A 21,567-nucleotide genomic window follows, 5' to 3' on the forward strand; every position below is an offset into this window, starting at 1 on the left:
CCGCCGCTGGGATGCCCCACCTTTGGACTTCCGTTGCCAGTGAAGGGAATCCCCTGAGGTTCCCCTCCATGGGAAACCCCACCTCCACACTTCCGTGTTTTTGCGATGCTGCAGGGGAATCCCAGCAGCGCAAAAAAGGGCACTTCACTGGCAACGGAAGTCCAGAGGTGGGGTTTCCCAGCGAGGGGAGCCTCAGCGAAATCGCAGCATCACAATAACACAGAAGTCCGGAGGTAGGGTTTCTCATGGAGGGGAGCCTCGGGGGAATTCCAGCAGCACAAAAATGGGCGCTTTAGCTGGCAAAAGTTTTGGGTTTACATGCATTAATTGCTTTTCCATTGATTCTTATGGGAAACATTGTTTCGTCTTACGAACCTTTCACCTTACGAACCTTGTCCCGGAACCAATTAAGTTCGTAAGACAAGGTATCACTCTATGTTTTTTTGGGACGTCGTTTTCAGCAGTTTCTTATATAAAAACTGTGAAACATCTGCAAGACTAAATTAAATACCAGTAATATTTGTACTATAAAAGTTTAGAAGATTGCAGAGGCAGTAAAGACAACCAGAGGTTAAGTTATGCAAAGGGCATTTGAAGGAATTGCTTCGTAGCAGATGGAAACATAAAATGAAAAGTGTCTGATTGAGATTTTTTCTTGTTTAATTGAGGGCTGGTAGGGACAGATGGCCTCTTCAGTCTCAAGGTGAAACTATATTAGAGCCATTTTGATCAGAATAAATTAAAAAATCTCTCCAGATAATCTTGAGTAGTTTTGAATTCATGGTAAAATTCAGGGGAAACAAACAAACAAACAAATAAACACAGAAACAAATATACAAACACACGTGAATAAATAAATACACGTGAATATTCATATTTATTGTGATTCTGGTATTTTGTTTGACAAGTCTTAATATGTAGCTAAATGAATTACAAAGTTTGCATATAATCATTGCTGCTTTTTATTAGTCAAGAAATACCATTTTACTCTTGAGCATTCTGAAACTGGCCTAAATTTTTGAGTTTTGTGGAAGTTCTGCCAGTTGGCTCAGAGGAATTTGAAAAATGGCCTGTTCAATATTATTTTTTTACTCGCAGTCACTTGCCAGCATTACACCACACATAGCAATCCATATTTCCAAGATTTAATAGAGGAAAATAGGTTCATTATCCAATTGGAATAATTCCCCTAAGAAAAGAGAAAACACTCAGTAGATTAGAAAATAAACTTGGGCTCTGATAAAATAGGATCTAACATTAGTAAATAATATTTACCTTAGTGCTTGAGAATTTAATATGAATTTAACAAAGACAAGAGGAGTTTGGGAATACATTTTACATTTATCTCAGGATTGTTACAGATGATCTCATCATTAAAAATATAGATTTGATTGAAGACAACAGATACAGAAATGAGCACTGCAGCCAAAACTTTTTTTAAAAAGTGTCTGAAAGAAACAATAGCCAGGACGAAGGGAGCTAGAAAATTGAGAAAGGAAAGAAGGAAGGACAGGATCCTGGGGGAATTGACTTTGGAGCATTTTCAATAAATACACAAACAAAGTGTAATGTTTTTAATTCATTTGTTTTACGGGATTATCTTCATCTAATTTTATAATTTATGTGAAGAACAGATCACATAGGTCATATTTATGCAGACATATTGAAAATAAAAAAGGGTTCACAAACTTTTAAACACTACTGTACATGCTAACTTTCCTGCCATTGAATAAGACACAGTGATAGGCATTTTTAATGGAGAAAGATGTAAAGAAAAGCACGAAAAAGAGCTGCTTAAGTACTAAACAAATAAATAAGCAGAAGCATATACTATAATTTGCTCAGGATTTGATTAATAAAATTGGGAGGAATTCAAATGTAATATGTAGATGTAGCTGGATATTAACTCTGGAAGCATCAAACAACTTGATTTTGGCTTGCTTAAGATTGGTAGGAACAATGAAGTGGGAGAACCATGACAATACAGAACAGGTTGCCAATAATAAAAGTGTTACATTTCTCCCCTCCATTTTGGGGAAATGAATTGTTTCTCTCTTGCTTCATTATTGGATAATTTGGAGAAAACATGCTTTCTTTTTAAAAATAATTTTTATTGAAGTTAAACACAGTGCACAAATTGAATTAAGGAAGAATAAAGGCAAGTAATAAAAATGAAAAAGAAATATAGAAAAAGAAATAGAAAAAAATAAAAAGATATTAAAGAAGTAGGTTCTGATCTCAACAAATGCATTTACATTTTACTCTGTGTCTCTAAGTTTACATCATTATTTACTTCTTTCCATAAGCTATCCTTTCCAATCTTTAAACCTAAAATTCTTCAGAGTCCTTGGAGAAGGGTGGCATACAAATTCAACAAACAAACAAACAAACAAACAAACAAATAAATAAAAAATTAATTTTTCTTTTTTTCCAGAAAAATTACATAAAGGGTTTCCAGTCACTAATAAATGTAGCTATTTGTTTTTGTCTAATCAAACAAGTTCATTTCTGATATCTTTGTTATCTTCACCAACTAATTATGCAATGTGAGTACAGTATTTCAGTATTTCCCTTTCTTCACATCAATAGTAATAGTCTCACAGCAATGATCATGTATAGAAACAACCTTCCCTGGCTCTTTTCTAAATTGATCATTCATTAATGATCCAGGAGTGTCTAACTGCAGGCCTGCGGGTTAGATAGGTCATGTGCAGGCCACACCCACAGTATATCGTGATATGATCCCTGACGTGATCGGGTTTGACACCTGTGCATTAATCCAAACAAGAAAAATTATGGTTTCAGTTTAATATTGATCTTTAAAATTCAGTGTATTGTAATATGTATTTGAAGAAGCTTCTTAGATATGAAGTGAAACATCATTAAGGAAGAAACAAAGACAGTCTAGTTTCCTTTTGAAAGGCACCTTTGGGATTTTGGGAAGGGATTTTATGTGGTGAAAATAATACCTTAAACACTCATAATCTTACAACTCCAGTTAGCCATATAAAGACAGAAAAAAAGCAAACCAGAGGACATATTTTTGGCCAGACATACAATAGATATACAGTACAGTGGTCCCCCGATTATTGCGAGGGTTCCGTTCCAGGACCCCTCACAATGATCGGGTTTTCACGAAGTAGCGGTGCGGAAGTAAAAACACCATCTGCGCATGCGCAGATGGTGTTTTTACTTCCGCCGCAGCAGCGAGGAGCTGAAGATTGGGGTTTCCCCGCCGCCCACGCAAACTCCTCGCTGCCGCTTGCCCGCCCTTCGCCCGCCCACGCCGTTCGCTCGCGCCGCTTCCCAGCTGGCGCAGATGGTGTTTTGACTTCCGGGTTGAAAAATCGCCATATAGCCGTTCGCAATGATCGGGATCGCCATACCCGGGGGATCACTGTAATACCTCGTCTTATGAACTTAATTGGTTCCTGGAGGAGGTTCGTAAGGTGAAAAGTTCATAAGACGAAACAATGTTTCCCATAGGAAACAATGTAAAGTCAATTAATGAGTGCAAGAACCCCCCCCCCCCGCAAAAATGGCACTCCGCTGGGCGGCGCCGCCCAGCTGTTGCCTTTTGAAACAGCCGGGGGGCTTCTTGGCGTCCTCCCAAACGCCAAACCCAAACTTTTGCCGAACTTCTGGGTTCGGCGTTCGGGAGGCCGCCGAGGAGCCGCGTCGCCCGGCTGTCGCCTTTTGAAACAGCCGGAGGGCTTCTTGACGTTCTCCCGAATGCCAAACACGTAAGTTCAGCAAAAGTTCGGGTTCGGCGTTCGGGGTTCAGGAGGACGCTGAGAAGCCCCGCCGCCCGGCTGTCAGCTTTGCAAAAGAGCCGCAGAGCTGTCGGGAGGCTCAAACGGAGGTGGGGAATCCCAATAGGGAATTCCATGGGCGGAGCTTTGACGTCACGAAGACGTTTCAAAAGGCGACAGCGGGACGGCAGGGCTTCTCGGCGGCCGCCTGAACGCCGAATCCGGAAGTTTGGCAAAAGTTCGGGTTTGGCGTTCGAGTTTGGGAGGATACCGAGAAGCCCCCTGGCTATTTCAAAAGGCGACAGCCGGGCAGCAGGACTTCTCGGCAGCCACCCGAACCCAAACATTTGCCCAACTTCCGGGTTCGGCGTTCGGGCGACGGGTTCATAAGACGGAAAAAGTTCGGAAGAAGAGGCAAAAAATTTCCGAACCCCGGATTCCTATCTCGGAAAGTTCGTATGATGAGGGGTTCGTATCACGAGGTACCATTGTACTGACAAAATATATGTAGGTGGTCCCAGGATGTACATTTAAAGTACATCTTGGTACCAATGTTTTAATCTCGTATCATAAATTGCACTTGAACTAAATTTTGATTAGGGGAGGAGTGAACTCAAAACATCACTATTATAGCAATTTTATCCATGTGCCTATTTTGAAATCATAAAGGCTGATGCAACTGCAGACAACTTACACACACACACACACACACACACCTTTTTTTCATTAGTGAAGCTTTTTATCAAGGGAAAGAGGAAAGCCAGTGCTACAAGAGCCATTATTTAAATCTACATATGTGCGTCCCTTGGCATTTGAGGAGAGTAGTGTATGATAGTAATAGGCTAGTTGATATATCTACTTGAACACCAGCTGAACAGGAGAAAAGCAGTGTCTGCTTCACAAGGAGACCATTAACCTTAGCCCAGTTCTGCTGCTCAGGAGAGGAAAAGCACTTACTATAGTGGTAATATAAGAGCAGGCATGCTTATCTTTGAAATGGGTTGTTAGCAACTATGGAGATTTGAAGGCTGGAGAAAGTATTTTCATTCAGAGAAGGCAATGGGGGATCTTTTAAACTCTTGAGGTCTATTTAAGGTGCAAATATTCTTCAGATCCATTAGAGCAGGGGTCCCCAACCACCGGGCCGCGGACCAGTACCGGGCCGCGGGGCATGTTGCACCGGTCCGTGGAGTCAGCAGCTGCCGGCCCTCATGCCGCCGCCCCCCCCAGCGCTTCGCCTCCCGCCGGGCAAGAGGCCTCGGAAGGCAGGTTCTGCCGGCCACAGGACGATGGACGGGACAGAGGGGCAGGAAGGACCGAGAGGCTCAAGCCTCTTTTGGCTTCTGCCGCGGGGCGCTTTTGCGTTTTTGGCTGGGGGGAGGCAGGAGGGCCAGCCTGACCCCCTGTCTCCAGCGCTTAGCCCCCGCTGGGCAAGAGGGCTTGGGAGGCAGGTTCTGCCGGCCCACAGGGCGATGGCGGGAAAGAGGGGCGGGGAGGACCAGCACCCCCATGCTTAATCCCGCCCCCAACCACACCCCTTTCCGCCCCCACCGGGCCATAGAAAAATTGTCTTGCTGAAACTGGTCCCTGGTGGAAAAAACGTTGGGGACCACTGCATTAGAGTAATCAATAAATATTTGACTGATTTGGTCTGAGGAGGCAATTTTAAACAACCAGAATGAGCTAAGATGTACTAATATTACTAATTGTACAACTGCTGGTTATATTCTGTATTTCTGTTTGAGTTTCTCAATTTGCTCATCTAAGCTGGAGTGTATATGCATTATTTTGATTTTGAGGTTCACTATAGTCACCTCAGCTATATGATTGGAAGACATGGGTACCAGTGAGGACAATAAGCTAAACTACTGTTTTGATATTAGTGCGTCTTTCAATAGATAATAGAAAATGTGAAAAATGACATTTAGTTTAGCAAACATTTCACTGGGCACTTTTATAGCAGACGAGTGAGTAGTTTAAGGAGGCTTTTTGTTAACTTACTTTCTTGAAACAGTTACGGTAATAGGTTATTGCACACTCATATAGATAGAGCCTGGTGGAGCAGATCATTGCCACATCTGATGTAGAACTCCTAAAGCAATCAATTGGATGGCCAATGAAAAGCAAACCAAGAATTACTTTCTTAGGAAAAATTTAAATTCACAAATGGACCTTACAACAGAGAAGTGTAAAATATAGAGGTGTAACTCTTTTTCTACCTGAATACCTACATAGCTATTCACAGTTTGACAGTCTAATTTCTCACTTTCAGAAAAAAAAGTCAGTCATCAAATCTGGATGTACAGTATGTAAGAATCACAGATCATGATTGTATACTGACTATAGTGGCTAGCCAGTGCTAAATATTTTGAAGAAAAATGCCCTTTCACATTATCATTTTAAAAGATTGATTTTCCATGCCTTTGCCAGATTTTATTTAAAGACCAAATTACCCTTTTTATGTCATTGCCAGTGGGCATAAGTGAAATATGCAGTGGACTTCTTTCCAAAAGGGATTGTCCTACAACTTTTTTCTGTGTGTTTTACCTTTTGTTTTTATTGAGCAAAAAGTTGTTCTTTGAATTCCACTTCTTCTCAACCTCTTGCCTGTTGCTTGGATACTGTATCAAAAGAGTGTAATTGGTAACTGAGCTTGTTCCAAACTCAAATTAGAAAAGTGCTTCCTTTTTCTTACTTCCAAACCTGCTTTTTTGCAAGAGATTAACTGATGTTGTGGTAATGGTGAGGAAAATAAAGCTGTGAAGCAATGGTTTAATCCTACCATTGAGTCTACTCGGTGGTCTCTTTGTCAATCCACTGACAATCCTTATTTGTTTTTCTTCCAACAATCCTTAATATAGTTGGAAAAAGAATATTACTTCAAAACAGAAATGTAGTCTCCCTGCCTATGTGAAGTTCATATCTAAAACAAGAACTTCAAATTGTGTAGCATTCCTTAAAGTGGCTTCATTTTTTACATAGGTACTGATATAAAAATAATAATTTGATGTTCAAGTACTGGACAGTATTCTGTCTTTTTAAAAGCTGAAATCACATTCTTCTTTCTATTGAAAAATAGAAAGAAATTGAGGAGAGGAAGTTATGCTGAAATATTTCTGTCTCCAGCTAACCTGGGATATTTCCAGCTCTTCAATTTGTACAATGTGTGTGCCATATTTCATCAATTATCTCAGCATTATACTTACCGTACATTACAGACAATACCTGAAATGCAAATACAGTATATGAAATTATGTGGGAGGATTGAAATATTTAGGAAACACGTTTGATTTGTTTTAGAAAGGAATGTATTACATTTGGGATTATAAATGTTCAAATAGATCTGATTAGTCTTTTAATTGGTCTCTTTTCTCCCAACTTTTCACGAGCATTGTGCCATGTTGTTGCAGATTTATGGTATAATTTCCAATCTTAGCAGTTTTGAATTCCAACAGAAGGCTGGGTTCTATTGGTTTTCTCGGAACTCTTATTGGAGTGCTCTGTTGATGAACTTTTTCATAACATTCTCAGAAAGTATGTGTGTTATAATATCTCAGTAATAAATTGTTGTTGAAAATGTATTAACAAATACATATACTGTAGTCCTACACTTCAACAGTTCATTTAGTGACCATTCAAAGTTACAATGGCACTGACTTATGAACATTTTTCACACTTAGAATCATTGCATCATCTCCTCAATCACATGATCAAAATTCGAACACTTCACAATTTATGATGGTTGCCATGTCCTATGGTCATGTGATCCCCTTTATTTACCTTCTGACAAGAAAGTCAATCGGGAAGCTGGATTCACTTAATAGGTGTGTTACTAACTTAACAATTGCAGTTATTCAGCTAACAACTGTATTTTGAGAACTGGAAATATAACTGGAAAGCAACCTCAAGCCGCAATATGGTTGCACTGTCATACCACCAGAAAAGTAAATATCTGGCTGATTTGTACATTATCAGCTGCTTATATTAATCACCTCCTCTTTTTTTCTATTTTCACGATGAGTCCATTTAAAATCAGTGGTATCCTTTTGAATATTTATGTGTTCTTTAGAATTCAGAAAAATAGATTATCCCAACTTTAGTAAAATAGATTATCATACCACAAATGCTTTCACCTACATTATGAATTAATACTGATTATTTTTAGAAAATTATTGACATGGCATTATGGACTTGGTTGGGAAGTGAACTAGGTGATCTATAAAGTCCCTTTCAACTCTTCTATTCTGAGTGAGCCTGTCTGTAACACCTATAGTTCCAATTTCAAATCCCAATTCATCCAGCACTGATTTTAGTAGATAATAGAGCTCTCCCAGTCTCTCCGTTTAGTTACATAACAGCTTTCTTGTGAAGATATAATAAAATGGAAATAGGGGGAACCATGTGTGCTATTTGTAGAACCCCTCTAGGCCTAGTATTATGCTAAGAGCTTTTTAAGTTGAGGAAATATAAGTTATCAATTAACCTAATTGCAGATGAATTCACATTTTTCAGACAAGTCCAAGAAAAGAAAAACCTAGGTCACATGAGTATCTCATGATTATTTCAAGACGTTGCTGAAAAAGAATGCGTTTTTGTCTGTGTGGATTGTATATTGCAGAAATGTTGAACTGAATTAATTTTGCTGAAACATGTTCCATCAGCCCTTTGGATCTTCCTCTGAATTCAATTCAATTTCAATTCAATTTATTAGATTTGTATGCTGCCCCTCTCCGAAGACTCGGGGCGGAATGTAAGTTGGCAAAGGTTTCAGTTGAGAATTAAGTTGGTGGTATGGTTTCATGCTCTCCTTCTACATAGTTCTGTCTGGCTGCCATGCAGTAGCTCATTTATGGCATAGATATAGCATGGAGACTGCCTCATCTCGCATTAGAGGTGACAGTACCTAACTATTCCCGATTGATCTTGAAAATGCCAAAGACAATATATAATTATTTCATTGGCCATCTCCAGCTTGGAAATAAATTCTGGAAGATAATGGCAATCCACTACTGCACTTTTACCAAGATAGTAGTGTAGTTGTGTCTATTAAACATTGAAGAACTCTTTTCTTGGTCTCATAGCAAGTTGTCATCTGAAGCTGAGCAAACCATCTGCCCATCTCTGGCAGTTTTGTTAACAGAACTTTTCAAGTGTTGGAGGCCTTTTTCTGCCTTGTTATATCAATATGTGAAGAGAATCTGGAACTAAACCACTTTCCAAACTGTTCTCCTTATTTGAAACTATTATCCAACTTCTTTATAAGCAAATATTTTAGATATTTATTTTATGCATCTAGCCAATGGCATAACTAATTAAAGAACAGCAATTTGAATCCTGATAGCAGTCTAAATCTAATTCATCTCTCTGCGTATTCACTGGCACTTAAGTGTTTTGCGGTTTGAAGGTGCATAGCAACACCTGTTTGTGAAGGGTGGGGCAGTGGCATTTCAATGAATATATCTGCAGGTGTTATGTGCTGCTGGATCCTGTAGAAATACTGACTTGAGTACAGTATAAAAAAGTAGCAGCAATTACAACTGAACAGCCTAGTAATACAGATATATCGAGATTAAAAAAAGAACCAATAATTTTCACTACAGTTTCAAGTCTGGCAAAGTATCATTGCATTTACTTGCTAGATTTTCTTGACATTCTGCTTAAACCATAATGCAAAAAAACCAAACATCTAGATAAGGAGGACAAGAGAGAAATTGTACAGGAGAAAACTAAGCTCTATTCTCTTACCATAGAATAAAATGAGTTATAAATCCAGAACATCAAGGAAAGTATTTCCTTACCCAATGCAGAAGCCATTTGTGAAATTCACTCCTCAAAATGTGACAATGGCTTTAAAACTGTCCAAATTCATGTATGTGTATTCATGACTGTTAGCTTTGATAAAACGATTCATCTGAGCACTGAAACATCAATCAACATGATGGATATTTTACACTTTGGCCATAGAGATATTTTCATCTCCTTTCTTACATTAGACAAACAATTTCATGTCCTGGTTTATGGAACTGGCTTGTACCATGCAAATTAACTACGTGTAGAGTTCAGAAAAAGCTCTAAGCTCTGCCTATTGAAATTATTGCAGGTTCATAGGATGTTTGCTACCTAGATGTTTGCCGCGGCTCATTTTCATGATACTAAACTATAACTTGAATCCTTTTATGCAAGTTCCTCCAATGACTCATATCAAAGACTTGGATTACCCCTCCCTCCAGATCAACGGTCACCTACTAAGACTCATGTCTGCAACCTTTAGCCAAATGAAACTGTATATCATAGGGCAACACTTTTTCAACCAAATGTCCATGGAGCTTCTCAATCATCAAGGTTGTCCCAAAGGGGCTAGTTGCCTTTTGAAAAAGCACCTTTGTGTTTTTCAGCCAAGGTATTTAAAATAGGCTAGTTTACAGAATGCATTTAAAATCCAAAATCCATGACTCCAGTGGAATTTTATAAAATATTTTATGAGATGAAAATAACAAAGTATTTTGTGACATCATGCAAAATGTCATAAAATATTTCCTATGGTCAATTCCTTGTTTGAATGTGCTATGCCCGTGATGGTGAACCTATGGCATGCTTGCCAGAGGTGGCACACAGATCTCTTTCTGTGGGCATGCCAGCCATCACCCAAGCACAGCTCCATGTATGCATGCGTGCCTCCCGCCACCCAGTTGGTATTTGAGTCTCTGCTGCGCATGCATGGCAGCGGGGCGCATATGGGGCGGGGTGCGTGTATGGTGGAGTGCTCACATTGCATTTTGGGGCGTCACACAGCTCCCCTGTGACCCGCTTTGGCTTCCAGATTGGTGCAGGTGGATTTCCAGGCTCACAATGGGGCACAGGAGGTGCTTACAGCCTCTCTGCACCCCATTTTGGTTTCCAGATTGGTGCAAGAGGCCTTCCAGGCCCAAAACAGGGTGTGGGGTGGGGGATGCCCTGTTTTGGGCCTGAAAGTCATCCTGCACCAATCTGGAAGCCAAAAATGGTTGAGGGGGGGCGCATTTGGGGGGTCGCAGTGCATGCATGGGGGATCACACATGCCTGCGTGGGATGCACATGGGACAGTGAACGTACATGCGCAGGGTGCACATGGGGTTGCATGTACGGGACACATGGGAGGGTTCATGCATTGATTTATGGGCATGGGTGTGCTGTTGTACATGTACTTTTAGCACGTGATGACAAAAAGGCTAGCCATCACTGTGCTATACAGTTCAACATGGCCTGTTTCAAGACAGGTACATTTTTGAATCTGTTCCTGGATTTTTAGGAACGTTTTCTGTGGAGGCAGTAAATTGGAAGCTCTGCCATTGTTGAAAGCATTGAGGAATCTGGTAAGGGAATTACCCCTATTCTAACCAAGAGACATGCAATTTACATTCCAACTCAGCCAGCACTCATTCCTAACAGATGCCCCATACCATTGGATAATGTACCCAATTACAATTGGCTAAGTTGGCACAATATTTTGAGCTATATAACATGTACATTTACACAACATATGAATCTCCGTATTTTCTCAAGGAAAAATGCTTATGATGGGCTTTTCTCCACTTTTTAAGCCAATTATGTACTCTTGATTCCAAGTGCCCAATGTTGCATGCTAATCTGTCAAAGCAGTTACACATTTAATGTATTATTTTAAAATGGTAGCACTGCAGGAAACAAAGACAATACTTTGCATGCATGGGAAAGAGGCTGAGTCAAGGCAACGGTCTTGATTAAAACAAAAGCAATTTGGGTTTCCAAAACTGTACATGATAAGGGGCAAATTTAAGCCTGAATATTTGTGTAACAGGAAGTAATCTAAAATAAAATAATTTTTGTCTTTAGTTTTAGGGTCCAAAATAAATTACCCCAATTTAGATATCACAACACTTTGTTATTGATTATCATTTACAAATGTGAAAATGTAATATACTGCATAGAAACTTTTGGCATAAATGTACTGAAATAACAAATAAAAGTTTAGTAGTGGAACATATGTACATTATAACAGAAAATCAAGATTTAATTTCTTTTATTTTCAACAAATAGACAATAGAATGATGAAAGTCATCTGCTTTTGGTAACATTGCTTACAATAGATAAATGAACTAGAGCGAATAGCTTAATCCTGTATAATCTTGACTTTATTTTACATGGACTTCAGAAGATACTGAAAGGCCGTTGTGCATTTCAAAGCTCACTTTTTTTGGAGGGGGCTGTATAATGTAATCTATTACTGTGAAATTTTTTATTCTACCTCGTCCATATTTGGCTTTGTTTCTCTCCAATATTGGAACACAAGACATTTTGCCATATTGGTAGTCTTCAGGGAAGAAAGGTTCCTCCCTCTTAAAAAAACCCAATATCCAGATATATTATTGTTCTACCTCCACACCCCTATTTCTGCTGGTGAGAAAATTATAAACTGCTGCTATATTCTGTTATTCAGCCCAGGAATGCATTTTCCTAAAGGCAGCACTTTATTAACCACACAGTTACAAGATACTGTAATTTGAAATCTTTACAGTCTAATACTGTAAGCTTACTCTTAAATACTGAAAATGCAGGATCAAAATATATAAACACAAGAACAGTGTTGTGACCCTATTCCAAATTAATAAAATCAATTCTATTTATTTTATTTTATTTATTATTATAGTTGGAAGTTGGAAGGGACCTTGTAGGTCATCTAGTCCAACCCCCTGCTGGAGCAGGAGACCCCATACCACCCCAGACAAATGGTATTCCAATTTCCTTGAACATGCATTGAAAAAAAAAATTAATGACAAGAAATGCATGCCCTGTATTGACAATTTTTAGCTCCTCCCTCCCTCCCCTCCCTTCTGAATGCATCAGGATTTTCTTTGGAAGCCTGGAATCTTGGAAGTCACCATCTTAACTCTTCCTGATAAATACACCAGGACAGACACTATTATAATCCAAATGCATTTTGCCAGAGCTTTGCTTTTCTGTGAAAATGCATGCATGCAACTGCAGAGAGAGCTACATCTCCTGTTTCCTAATGTCAAAACATTTAGTATCCTCAATTAAAACAAAGCTACACTTTGAAGATTGTTGACCTCTCCAGATTCCTAAGAGGTCAGTAAGGGGCGTGCATAAGTGCACTCGAGTGCCGTCTGTCCCCTGTCCTATTGCTCTCCTATATCTCCTATACCAGTGTTTCCCAACCTTGGCAACTTGAAGATATCTGGACTTCAATTCCCAGAATTCCCCAGCCAGCATTCCCTGGCTGGGGAATTCTGGGAGTTGAAGTCCAGATATCTTCAAGCTGCCAAGGTTGGGAAACACTGTCCTATATTTTTCTTCTATTCCTATATCTCTTCTTCTATTCTTTCATTGATGTATTTTATTCCTATATCTTCTCTTCTATTCTTTCTTAGATATGTTTTACTATGAGTATATCCTCTATAACCATCATTATGTATTTTACTATGTGTATAGTTTATAGTTATAACTTATAGTTTATTAGATTTGTATGCCGCCCCTCTCCAAAGACTCGGGGTGGCTCACAGCAAAACAGTAATACAATATACTACAAATCTAATAATAATTAAAAAATTAAATCCATTTAAAAGGCATTAATAACATAATAAAACCCTTAACTATGCAGTCATACACATGCAACCTAATCATAATAAAAAAGGGGGAAAGATGGTAATTATCCCCACACCTGGTGACAAAGATACCCACTAAAACCCTCATTGTGTATTGGACAAAATAAATACATACATACATACATAAAAGCTGAAGACTTCTCCCCCCCATGCCATTTAAGTCTTGCAACGTCTAACATTTCTAGCTGTTCTTCTCGTGCACGGTGCTATATTTATTTATTTATTTATTTATTATTTTGTCCAATACACAATACACATTGAAGAGAATAGACAAGTAGTAATATATATAAAGAAAAGGATAGAAGAAAATATGTAAAAATAAATACTGAAGAGCGTTGCAAAGAGTTTGCTATTTTGTGTGCTATATTTCCCTTTCCTTCTAGTTCGGGGGAGGAACCGCGTCCTCTTTTCGAAAGGATAGTACTGTAATCTGAGACTTTTCCGTTACAATAAGCTACTAACAAAAGATGTAATTCCACCAGCGTTGCGTGGGGAAGAACCATTGCCTCTTTCCCGTGTGCACCGTTCATAGGTGGTACAATTTTTAGCCCAAGTCTCCAGATGGGCCGGGAGGGGCGTGCTCGTTCCAAGCTGCCAGCCTGCGGGTTGGACGTGGGAACGTGTCTCTTTTGCAGCGAGGTTTTGGTTTCCAGGAACTTTGTGCCTCCTTTAATAATCCCGCCCAGTTCTCCACCCACCGCCTTCAGTCTTTGGTACAGTCTTGGTTTCCTTTACTCTCTTACAATGCTTTATGCTAATACGTGACATCATCACTAAATACACAGTGAGTGGCTACTAGGAATTACAAACGAGCAGGAAGGTCTGAGGTGTGTGTGAGCTTCTGGAAGCGTTAGGCAGACAGGCAGGAAGGGCCGCCGATGGCTCCATGCTACCTCTGCGTTGGCTTCGATTCCGATTTGGAAACTAGGAGTGGGAGAGCTGGAATTTTTTCTTTGCCTTTTTAAAAAAATCGGTTAATTTCATTAAGATTGGCAGTTTAAAGCCTTAAGATCGCTGGTGGCAAGGCTGCAATCCAGGCACCGTGCTCGTTTCAAACTGCATGCCTGGAGAAACCATCTGCTCGTGGATTGCTTTTAATTTGAATGTGATATTCAAGCTGGACAAATTAAAAAACATTTTTTTCCTAAAAGAAAAATCTGGGATCTGCTTAGATTTTGTGTGAAAGCACCCAAGTGAGGATTGCCACCCGATTTTTCACAAAACACCAAAGGTTATTTATTTGTATGCTGGAATTTTAATATCCTGCCACATCCCTTGTAAATGGAATTACAGAACCCAGCTAGCATGCCCGGATCCATGTCCCCTGGTTACACAGCTTCAGTGCCATATAATTATAATCAATTAGAAGGAAGATTCAAGCAGTTGCAAGGTAAGCGCCATCTCTCTCTCTCTCCTCTCTCTCTCTCTCTCTCTCTTGTAAGGGGCGTTGCTATGAAATGTAGCTCAGTAACACGGTGAGGTGATTTGTGATGCTCCTTACTATGGAGGCTGATAAGAGGGAAGAACCATCGGTTACAAAATAATAGATTTGGGGTTGCATTGCTTTAAATTGAAGCTGATTTCCTTGTTTTCCTGTCTTCTGGTATTGTAAGCTTCTCTTGGTTCAACCTTGGAAACATCTTAAGAGCTAACTCGGACCTTGCCATCTAGAACAATAGGACAAGGGAAATGGGGAAGAGGGAGTGGTCTTTTTGTCTGAATCCCTTCTGGCGATTTACAGCCTTCAGGTACTAAGCAGAAGATTCCTCTCTGATTCTGCTGAGATAATATGTATGCCTATCTGTATCCTTCCAAGCTCTCAACATACCATTGGGATCCATTTATGCAAGTGTTCCCCAAGACATCTCCCGCCTGCTTGGGTAATCCCATTCTTAGCATTCCATTGATTGTGGCAGTCTTCCTCAATGGAATGCTCTCCAGATCCTGGGCAGTTCCTAAAACAGACCCATCCTGACCCAGGAGTATTGGGAGTTTCAGTCAACAACACATTTGGATTAAAGCTTATATTTTGGAGCCAGAGCAGGAAAGACTCTTTCCCAATTCTCATTAATTTATTCCCCATTCAAAGTGACAGGAAGAAATTTTGCTGTTCTGGAATGGAATTCTACATGACTGATTAGAGTGTTTTTGACCATTTTACAATTGAATCCTTACTATATTGGAAGCAATGGAGTCTGGTTTTTGTATTAATATGGTACTTTTGGGGTGTGGGAGGGAAGAATTCTAGTTACTAATGAAATGGAATTGATGGAATCTTAACTTAATGTAAGATCTGACTTAAATCCAAATGACAGTAGCTCCTTCACAGATAAATTCATTGTTTCTGGAATCTCAAATCTATCCAAGGAAGTCAAAAGTTCAAACCACACAGAATATATTTCTTATTTTTAATCTCTACCAGCCCACAGACGGGGAACTGCGGTTTCCTTCAGAAACGGAAAGGAACTAAAAACAATCCCAACTCTGGGTTTGTTACACAATTACATTGTTATGATTCTATATTGGTGTTTTAGTTTCTTATTCTCTGTATTAAGTTTATCCTTGTGGAAAGGTTTGTAAAAATAATTGCAATGCAAGATGCAAATTGATAAAATTGTTACAAAGGTAAATATTGTAAAAGAAGTGGACATTGAGATAAATGTGAAAAAGATTGGTTTCAAATTTTTATGCTGTAGGAATTTGATAAATACAAATATATGACCAGAAAAATATTGTTTTGTGCTGAGATACAGTGGTACTTCTACTTACGAACTTAATTCGTTCCATGACCAAGTCCTTAAGTAGAAAAGTTTGTAAGAAGAAGCAATTTTTCCCATAGGAATCAATGTAAAAGCAAATAATGTGTGTGATTGGGGAAACCACAGAGAGGGTGGAGGCCCTGTTTCCTCCCAGGAGATTCCTAGAGAGGCTCCACGGAGGCTTCTCTCTGCCTTTTCCAGTTATAGTTTTAGAGGCTCAGGTTTGTAAGTGGAAAATGGTTCTTGAGAAGAGGCAAAAAAATCTTGAACACCCAGTTCTTATCTAGAAAAATTCATAAGTAGAGGCATTCTTAAGTAGAGGCACCACTGTACATCAATTCAATTCTTTCCTTCCCCTTGTTTTTTATTTTCTCTCTGCTAATAAGTGCTGTATTCTATGATCATGGAACATAAGCTTTTTAAATTTGTGTCTTAGTTCACCCCATACTCAATGAGGTTATTTCAAAACTGTGCAAGGATGGTGGCTTTTAGCTACCAAAGGATCCTTATTTGGAGAATGAGGTAGATTGTTACTATATAGCAATGGAAATGCAGCTTGTACTGTACATATGTCTATATGTGTAACATTTCCCATGTTATCTCCAAAGTTCCTGAAATTAGTTGCAAAATACTAGATATGGTGTGTGTGGCATGATTTTCCACAATTTTGAGAAATGAAGCTGATAACAGTAAGCAATCTCTATAGATCAGTGTTTCTCAACCTTGGCCGTTGAAGATGTGCGGACTTCAACTCCCAGAGTTCCCCAGCCAGCATTGCTGGCTGGGGAATTCTGGGAGTTGAAGTCCGCACATCTTCAAACGGCCAAGGTTGAGAAACACTGCTATAGATTTTTAAATGTACCCTCCTTCTGCAACAAAATCAAGTGGAGAAAATGTACCCTCCTTCTCTCCAGTTCCTTCAAAATATTGCTATCTAACTAGCAACATAAGCAGTCTTTGGGTGTTTAAAAAAAAAGCTGCCAGGCCCAAGAGTGGTTTTCCATATTTTAATGATGCATAATTTCTTCCAAAGGACTGGGTTTCCGACAATATATTTAGTAATTCAAGAGCTATTTTGTGTTTTATACCCATTCTATAGTACTAGATTCATTTACAGAATCAATGATTTAGTGCATTGGAATGGAACCAAAATATCTTAATTCAGAAATGATATTTACTATGTTGCGTAAACTCTCAAATCTTTGGCCTGTTAGGTGACGAAATAGGAGAGTCCCATATTCAGTGAAGGAAAGTAGATTTTCTGTTTCTGGTATTTAGGATTCCTTGAAAAGTTAAAATACCAAGAAATGACAAGAGTTGAAATAACTGCTTATTCATTTTTTGTGGCAATCCCAAACTCATCCCTCCTCTCCCTTTACTCCCCTTCCCCATGCTTTGCAGGAAAAGGCTTCCATTCCAGAGCACAACTCAAATTTTGAAAGTTCATCCAATTAGAAAACTGGGCTGCCCATTGTCATAGGCTGTTGTAGGGGGAGGGGTGTGGGGGAAAGACTGTTTAGAAAATGAGCCATATCTACAACCTTTTAACCACATGGAACTTGTCCTATTTTTTCACTGACTTGTATGTACTATGGCTTTGAACCTGATACTGAAAGGAGTTCTGAGATTTTGACATAAGGCAGCCTTCCCCAATTACTGCTCTCCAAGAATTTTGGATTTCAGTGCCTTAATATATGATTAGCTTTGCTGGCTAGAAGTGATAGAGATTTGGCTAATCGGGACCAACAGACACAGTGTGAAAAATCTGGTTTAAAAAGTGGTCAGGAAATCCTTTCCTACATGGTCCTAAAATCAGATTTATCTATTTTCAATTATGTTGTGGTTCAAGAATGTGTGATCTATGCTTTGAATAGGGAGTTGATTACGTGTATTTAAATTATACTCTTGAGTGTCAGATTATCTAGCAAAATTAAAGGGCAAATTCTCTGTAATTCTTGCTTTGTGAAAAGTATTGAAGGTTATTTCATCTGCAAATCCAATAAGATTTGGTAGGGGAAAGAAGGGTTAATCATTGTTTCTTCATACTTCAGTGGAGGATTTTGGAATGTGGGGGGGAATGGTGCTGAAAGATTATGTTTGGGGTAGGATTTAAATACAGGAAATCTTTGAAGAATGCACATCATACCAAAGGTTAGAATAAATTATAGTATACATTTGCAAAGTCACTGCTGACAACTACCAAGCTTTCCAAAGCCTACAGTACATTGTTTGGAGCTTGTTTAATTAGATAAATTGCTCAGAAAAAAGAACACTTCCTCTAGTCATTTATTTTGTATAAAAACAGAAAACTAATATCCTTCAACTGAAAAATGCAAAACTAGTCCTACAGCTAAACTCTATGGTTCTTCATCTATGAACAAATTGATACTGTATTAAGATCCTAATTTCTGATTACAAATTTAATTTACAGCACTAGACTATACTTTTAAGTTTTCTTCAGATTGTTCCAGTTCCCTGTTACTGTAACAATTATCCTATGAGTTAGGACAATAACCAATTTATTTTCTCAGCAGTGCCATTAAACTTGATGGCTGAATAGGGCTGTTCTTAGAGTAGAGCTAGTCAATCCAAGGCTACCTTTTAGCTTCCCAACCTATTATTTATATTTATGCTGTTGACTCTATGATGTCAACGAAGCGGTGGAAGTGATGTGCCGGTGCCTGGAGGCTGTCGGGGCCTGGATGGGTGTCAACAGACTCAAACTCAACCCGGATAAGACGGAGTGGCTGTGGGTTCTGCCTCCCAAGGACAATCCCATCTGTCCGTCCATCACCCTGGGGGGGGAATTATTGACCCCCTCAGAGAGGGTCCGCAACTTGGGCGTCCTCCTCGATCCACAGCTCACATTAGAAAACCATCTCTCAGCTGTGGCGAGGGGGGCGTTTGCCCAGGTTCGCCTGGTGCACCAGTTGCGGCCCTATCTGGACCGGGACTCATTGCTCACAGTCACTCATGCCCTCATCACCTCGAGGTTCGACTACTGTAATGCTCTCTACATGGGGCTACCTTTGAAAAGTGTTCGGAAACTTCAGATCGTGCAGAATGCAGCTGCGAGAGCAGTCATGGGCTTACCTAGGTACGCCCATGTTTCACCAACACTCCGCAGTCTGCATTGGCTGCCGATCAATTTCCGGTCACAATTCAAAGTGTTGGTTATGACCTTTAAAGCCCTTCATGGCATCGGACCAGAATATCTCCGAGACCGCCTCCTGCCGCACGAATCCCAGCGACCGATTAGGTCCCACAGAGTGGGCCTTCTCCGGGTCCCGTCAACCAAACAATGCCGGTTGGCGGGTCCCAGGGGAAGAGCCTTCTCTGTGGCGGCACCGGCTCTCTGGAACCAGCTCCCCCCAGAGATTAGAACTGCCCCTACTCTTCCTGCCTTCCGAAAACTCCTCAAAACCCACCTTTGTCGTCAGGCATGGGGAAACTAAACATCTCCCCTGGGCACGTCAATTTATGCATGGTATGCTTGTGTGTGTGTCTGTTATCATATGGGGTTTCTTTTCTTAAATCGTTAAATTTTAATTAATTGGATTGTTGTGACTGTTTTTTACATGTTGTGAGCCGCCCCGAGTCTTCGGAGAGGGGCGGCATACAAGTCCAACAAATAAATAAATAAATAAATAAATCTGATTATAATTTAAGTGAAAAGCAGTGATATAATCTTTTTTTCCCTTCGATGTACAAAGAATTTGGAAAAGAGTATTGCTTGGCTTCTAAACTTCTGAAGAACAATTTGTTCCATTAATCTGAATAAATTGGGGAGAATTAGGAGATTTCTCCCTTTTACAATTTAATGAATTCTGAGGAAAAGAATCCTTTAGTTTAAATCAGTGGCCCCCAACCTTTTGGGCACCAGGGACTGGTTTTGTGGAGAGAGTTTTTCTGTGGACCAATGAAGGCATGGTTTCATGTGCTGCCTGCATCCCACAGATGGGGCTTTGCTTGTTTGCATGGCCCAGTTTCTGGCATGCCATGGATGGGTTTGTCTATGGGGGTCGGGGACCCTTGGTTTAAATTCTTATCCTGAACTTTAGATCCCAGGAAGTGGGAAGATACTTGCTTTTTTTCTTTTTAAACTCCCAGCCCCACCTGGTGGGAAACCACGTGTATGTTAATGTTCTGGACCAGCTTGAAAGCCAAACTGCTATTAATTTGAACCTTTCTAGTTTTTTCCCCTTGTTCCTAGCTAATAGACCAGCGTTTCCCAACCGGTGTGTCACGGCACACTAGTGTGTCGCGAGACAAGGTCAGGTGTGCTACGAAGCTCCTAGGGAAGCTCCAGCTGGGCGGGGCACTGCCGGTGCCGGTGCCTCCGACCTGGAGCTCCCACTCGCAGCTGCTCCCCGGCTACTGCCCGATGCCACTGTTTCCAGCGCTCTCCTGCTGGGCTCCAAAGAAGGAAGGTGGGGGAAAGGAGAGCTTCAATCTTCGCGCCTCCTTTCTCCCGCCTTCCTTCTTTGGAGCCCAGCAGGAGAGCACCGGAAACAGCGGCATCGGGCAGTAGCTGGGGGACAGTTGCGAGTGGGAGCTCCAGGTCGGAGGCACCGGCACAAGCAGCGCCCCGCCCAGCTGGAGCTTCCCTGACATCGGCGGCAACCAGTGTCCTTTAGGGCCTGGCGGGAGGGCACTGGCGGTGGGAGCGGGAGGGTGCCGGCTGCAGCGGCCCCAGGCAGTCGTGGGGAGATGGCAGCGGCGAGAGGGAGCTCCAGAGAGAGAGAGAAAGAGAGAGAGACATAGGAAGAGAGGCAGCGAGAGAGAGAGAAAGAGACATAGCAAGAGAGACAGAGAGAGAGAAAGAGAGACATAGCAAGAGAGACAGAGAGAGAGAGAGAGAGAAAGAAAAAGATAGCAAGAGAGAGAAAGAAAGAGAGACATAGCAAGAGAGACAGAGATAGCAAGAGACAGAGAAAGAGATAGCAAGAGAGACAGAGAAAGAGAGAGAAAGAAAGAGAAACAGCGAGAGACACAGAGAGAGAGAGAGCAAGAGAGGGGGAAGGAGGGAGAGAAAGACATAGAGGGAGGGAAGGAGGGAGAGAGAAAGAGAGCAAAAAAGAGGAAGAAAGAAAGAAAGAGGGATGGAGAGAGAGAAAAAAAGGAAGGAAGGGAGAGAAAGAGGGATGGAGAAATAGAGCGAAAGGGAGGAAGAGAGATTTTTTTTTGCCCCCAATGTTCCCCAGGATTTTGAAAATATGAATAATGTGCCGTGGCTCAAAAAAGGTTGGGAAACACTGTAATAGACTAATGTAGATGGGCAAATGATTTCCGTACTTCAGAAAACATTTGTAAGAAGGCCTATGTTGGAAGTGGCAGTGGGGGGATTTCAACTGTATTTTCAAATTCATATACACTGTATTCCTATGGATATCTTATGTTGAAGGAATGACTGCC

The 21,567-nt window shown here is 40.4% G+C and overlaps 1 protein-coding gene across 2 annotated transcripts in view; it reads left to right on the forward strand.

The window, feature by feature from the left end:
• SPTBN1 (spectrin beta, non-erythrocytic 1) overlaps nt 1-21,567 on the forward strand; it is a 215,589-nt gene that overhangs the window by 73,655 nt on the left and 120,367 nt on the right. Inside the window, exon 1 of one of the 2 annotated variants that reach the window (XM_070734770.1) lies at nt 14,198-14,783. The exons of the other annotated variant lie outside the window; for it this stretch is intronic. Coding sequence (XP_070590871.1) covers nt 14,675-14,783 — 109 coding nt within the window. The 5' untranslated portion in view covers nt 14,198-14,674. Of the gene's footprint in view, nt 1-14,197; nt 14,784-21,567 lie in introns of those variants that run through there. 2 annotated transcript variants of the gene reach the window in all.

This window comes from Erythrolamprus reginae, chromosome 1 (assembly GCF_031021105.1).
Source record: "Erythrolamprus reginae isolate rEryReg1 chromosome 1, rEryReg1.hap1, whole genome shotgun sequence".
Lineage (NCBI taxonomy): Eukaryota > Metazoa > Chordata > Lepidosauria > Squamata > Dipsadidae > Erythrolamprus > Erythrolamprus reginae.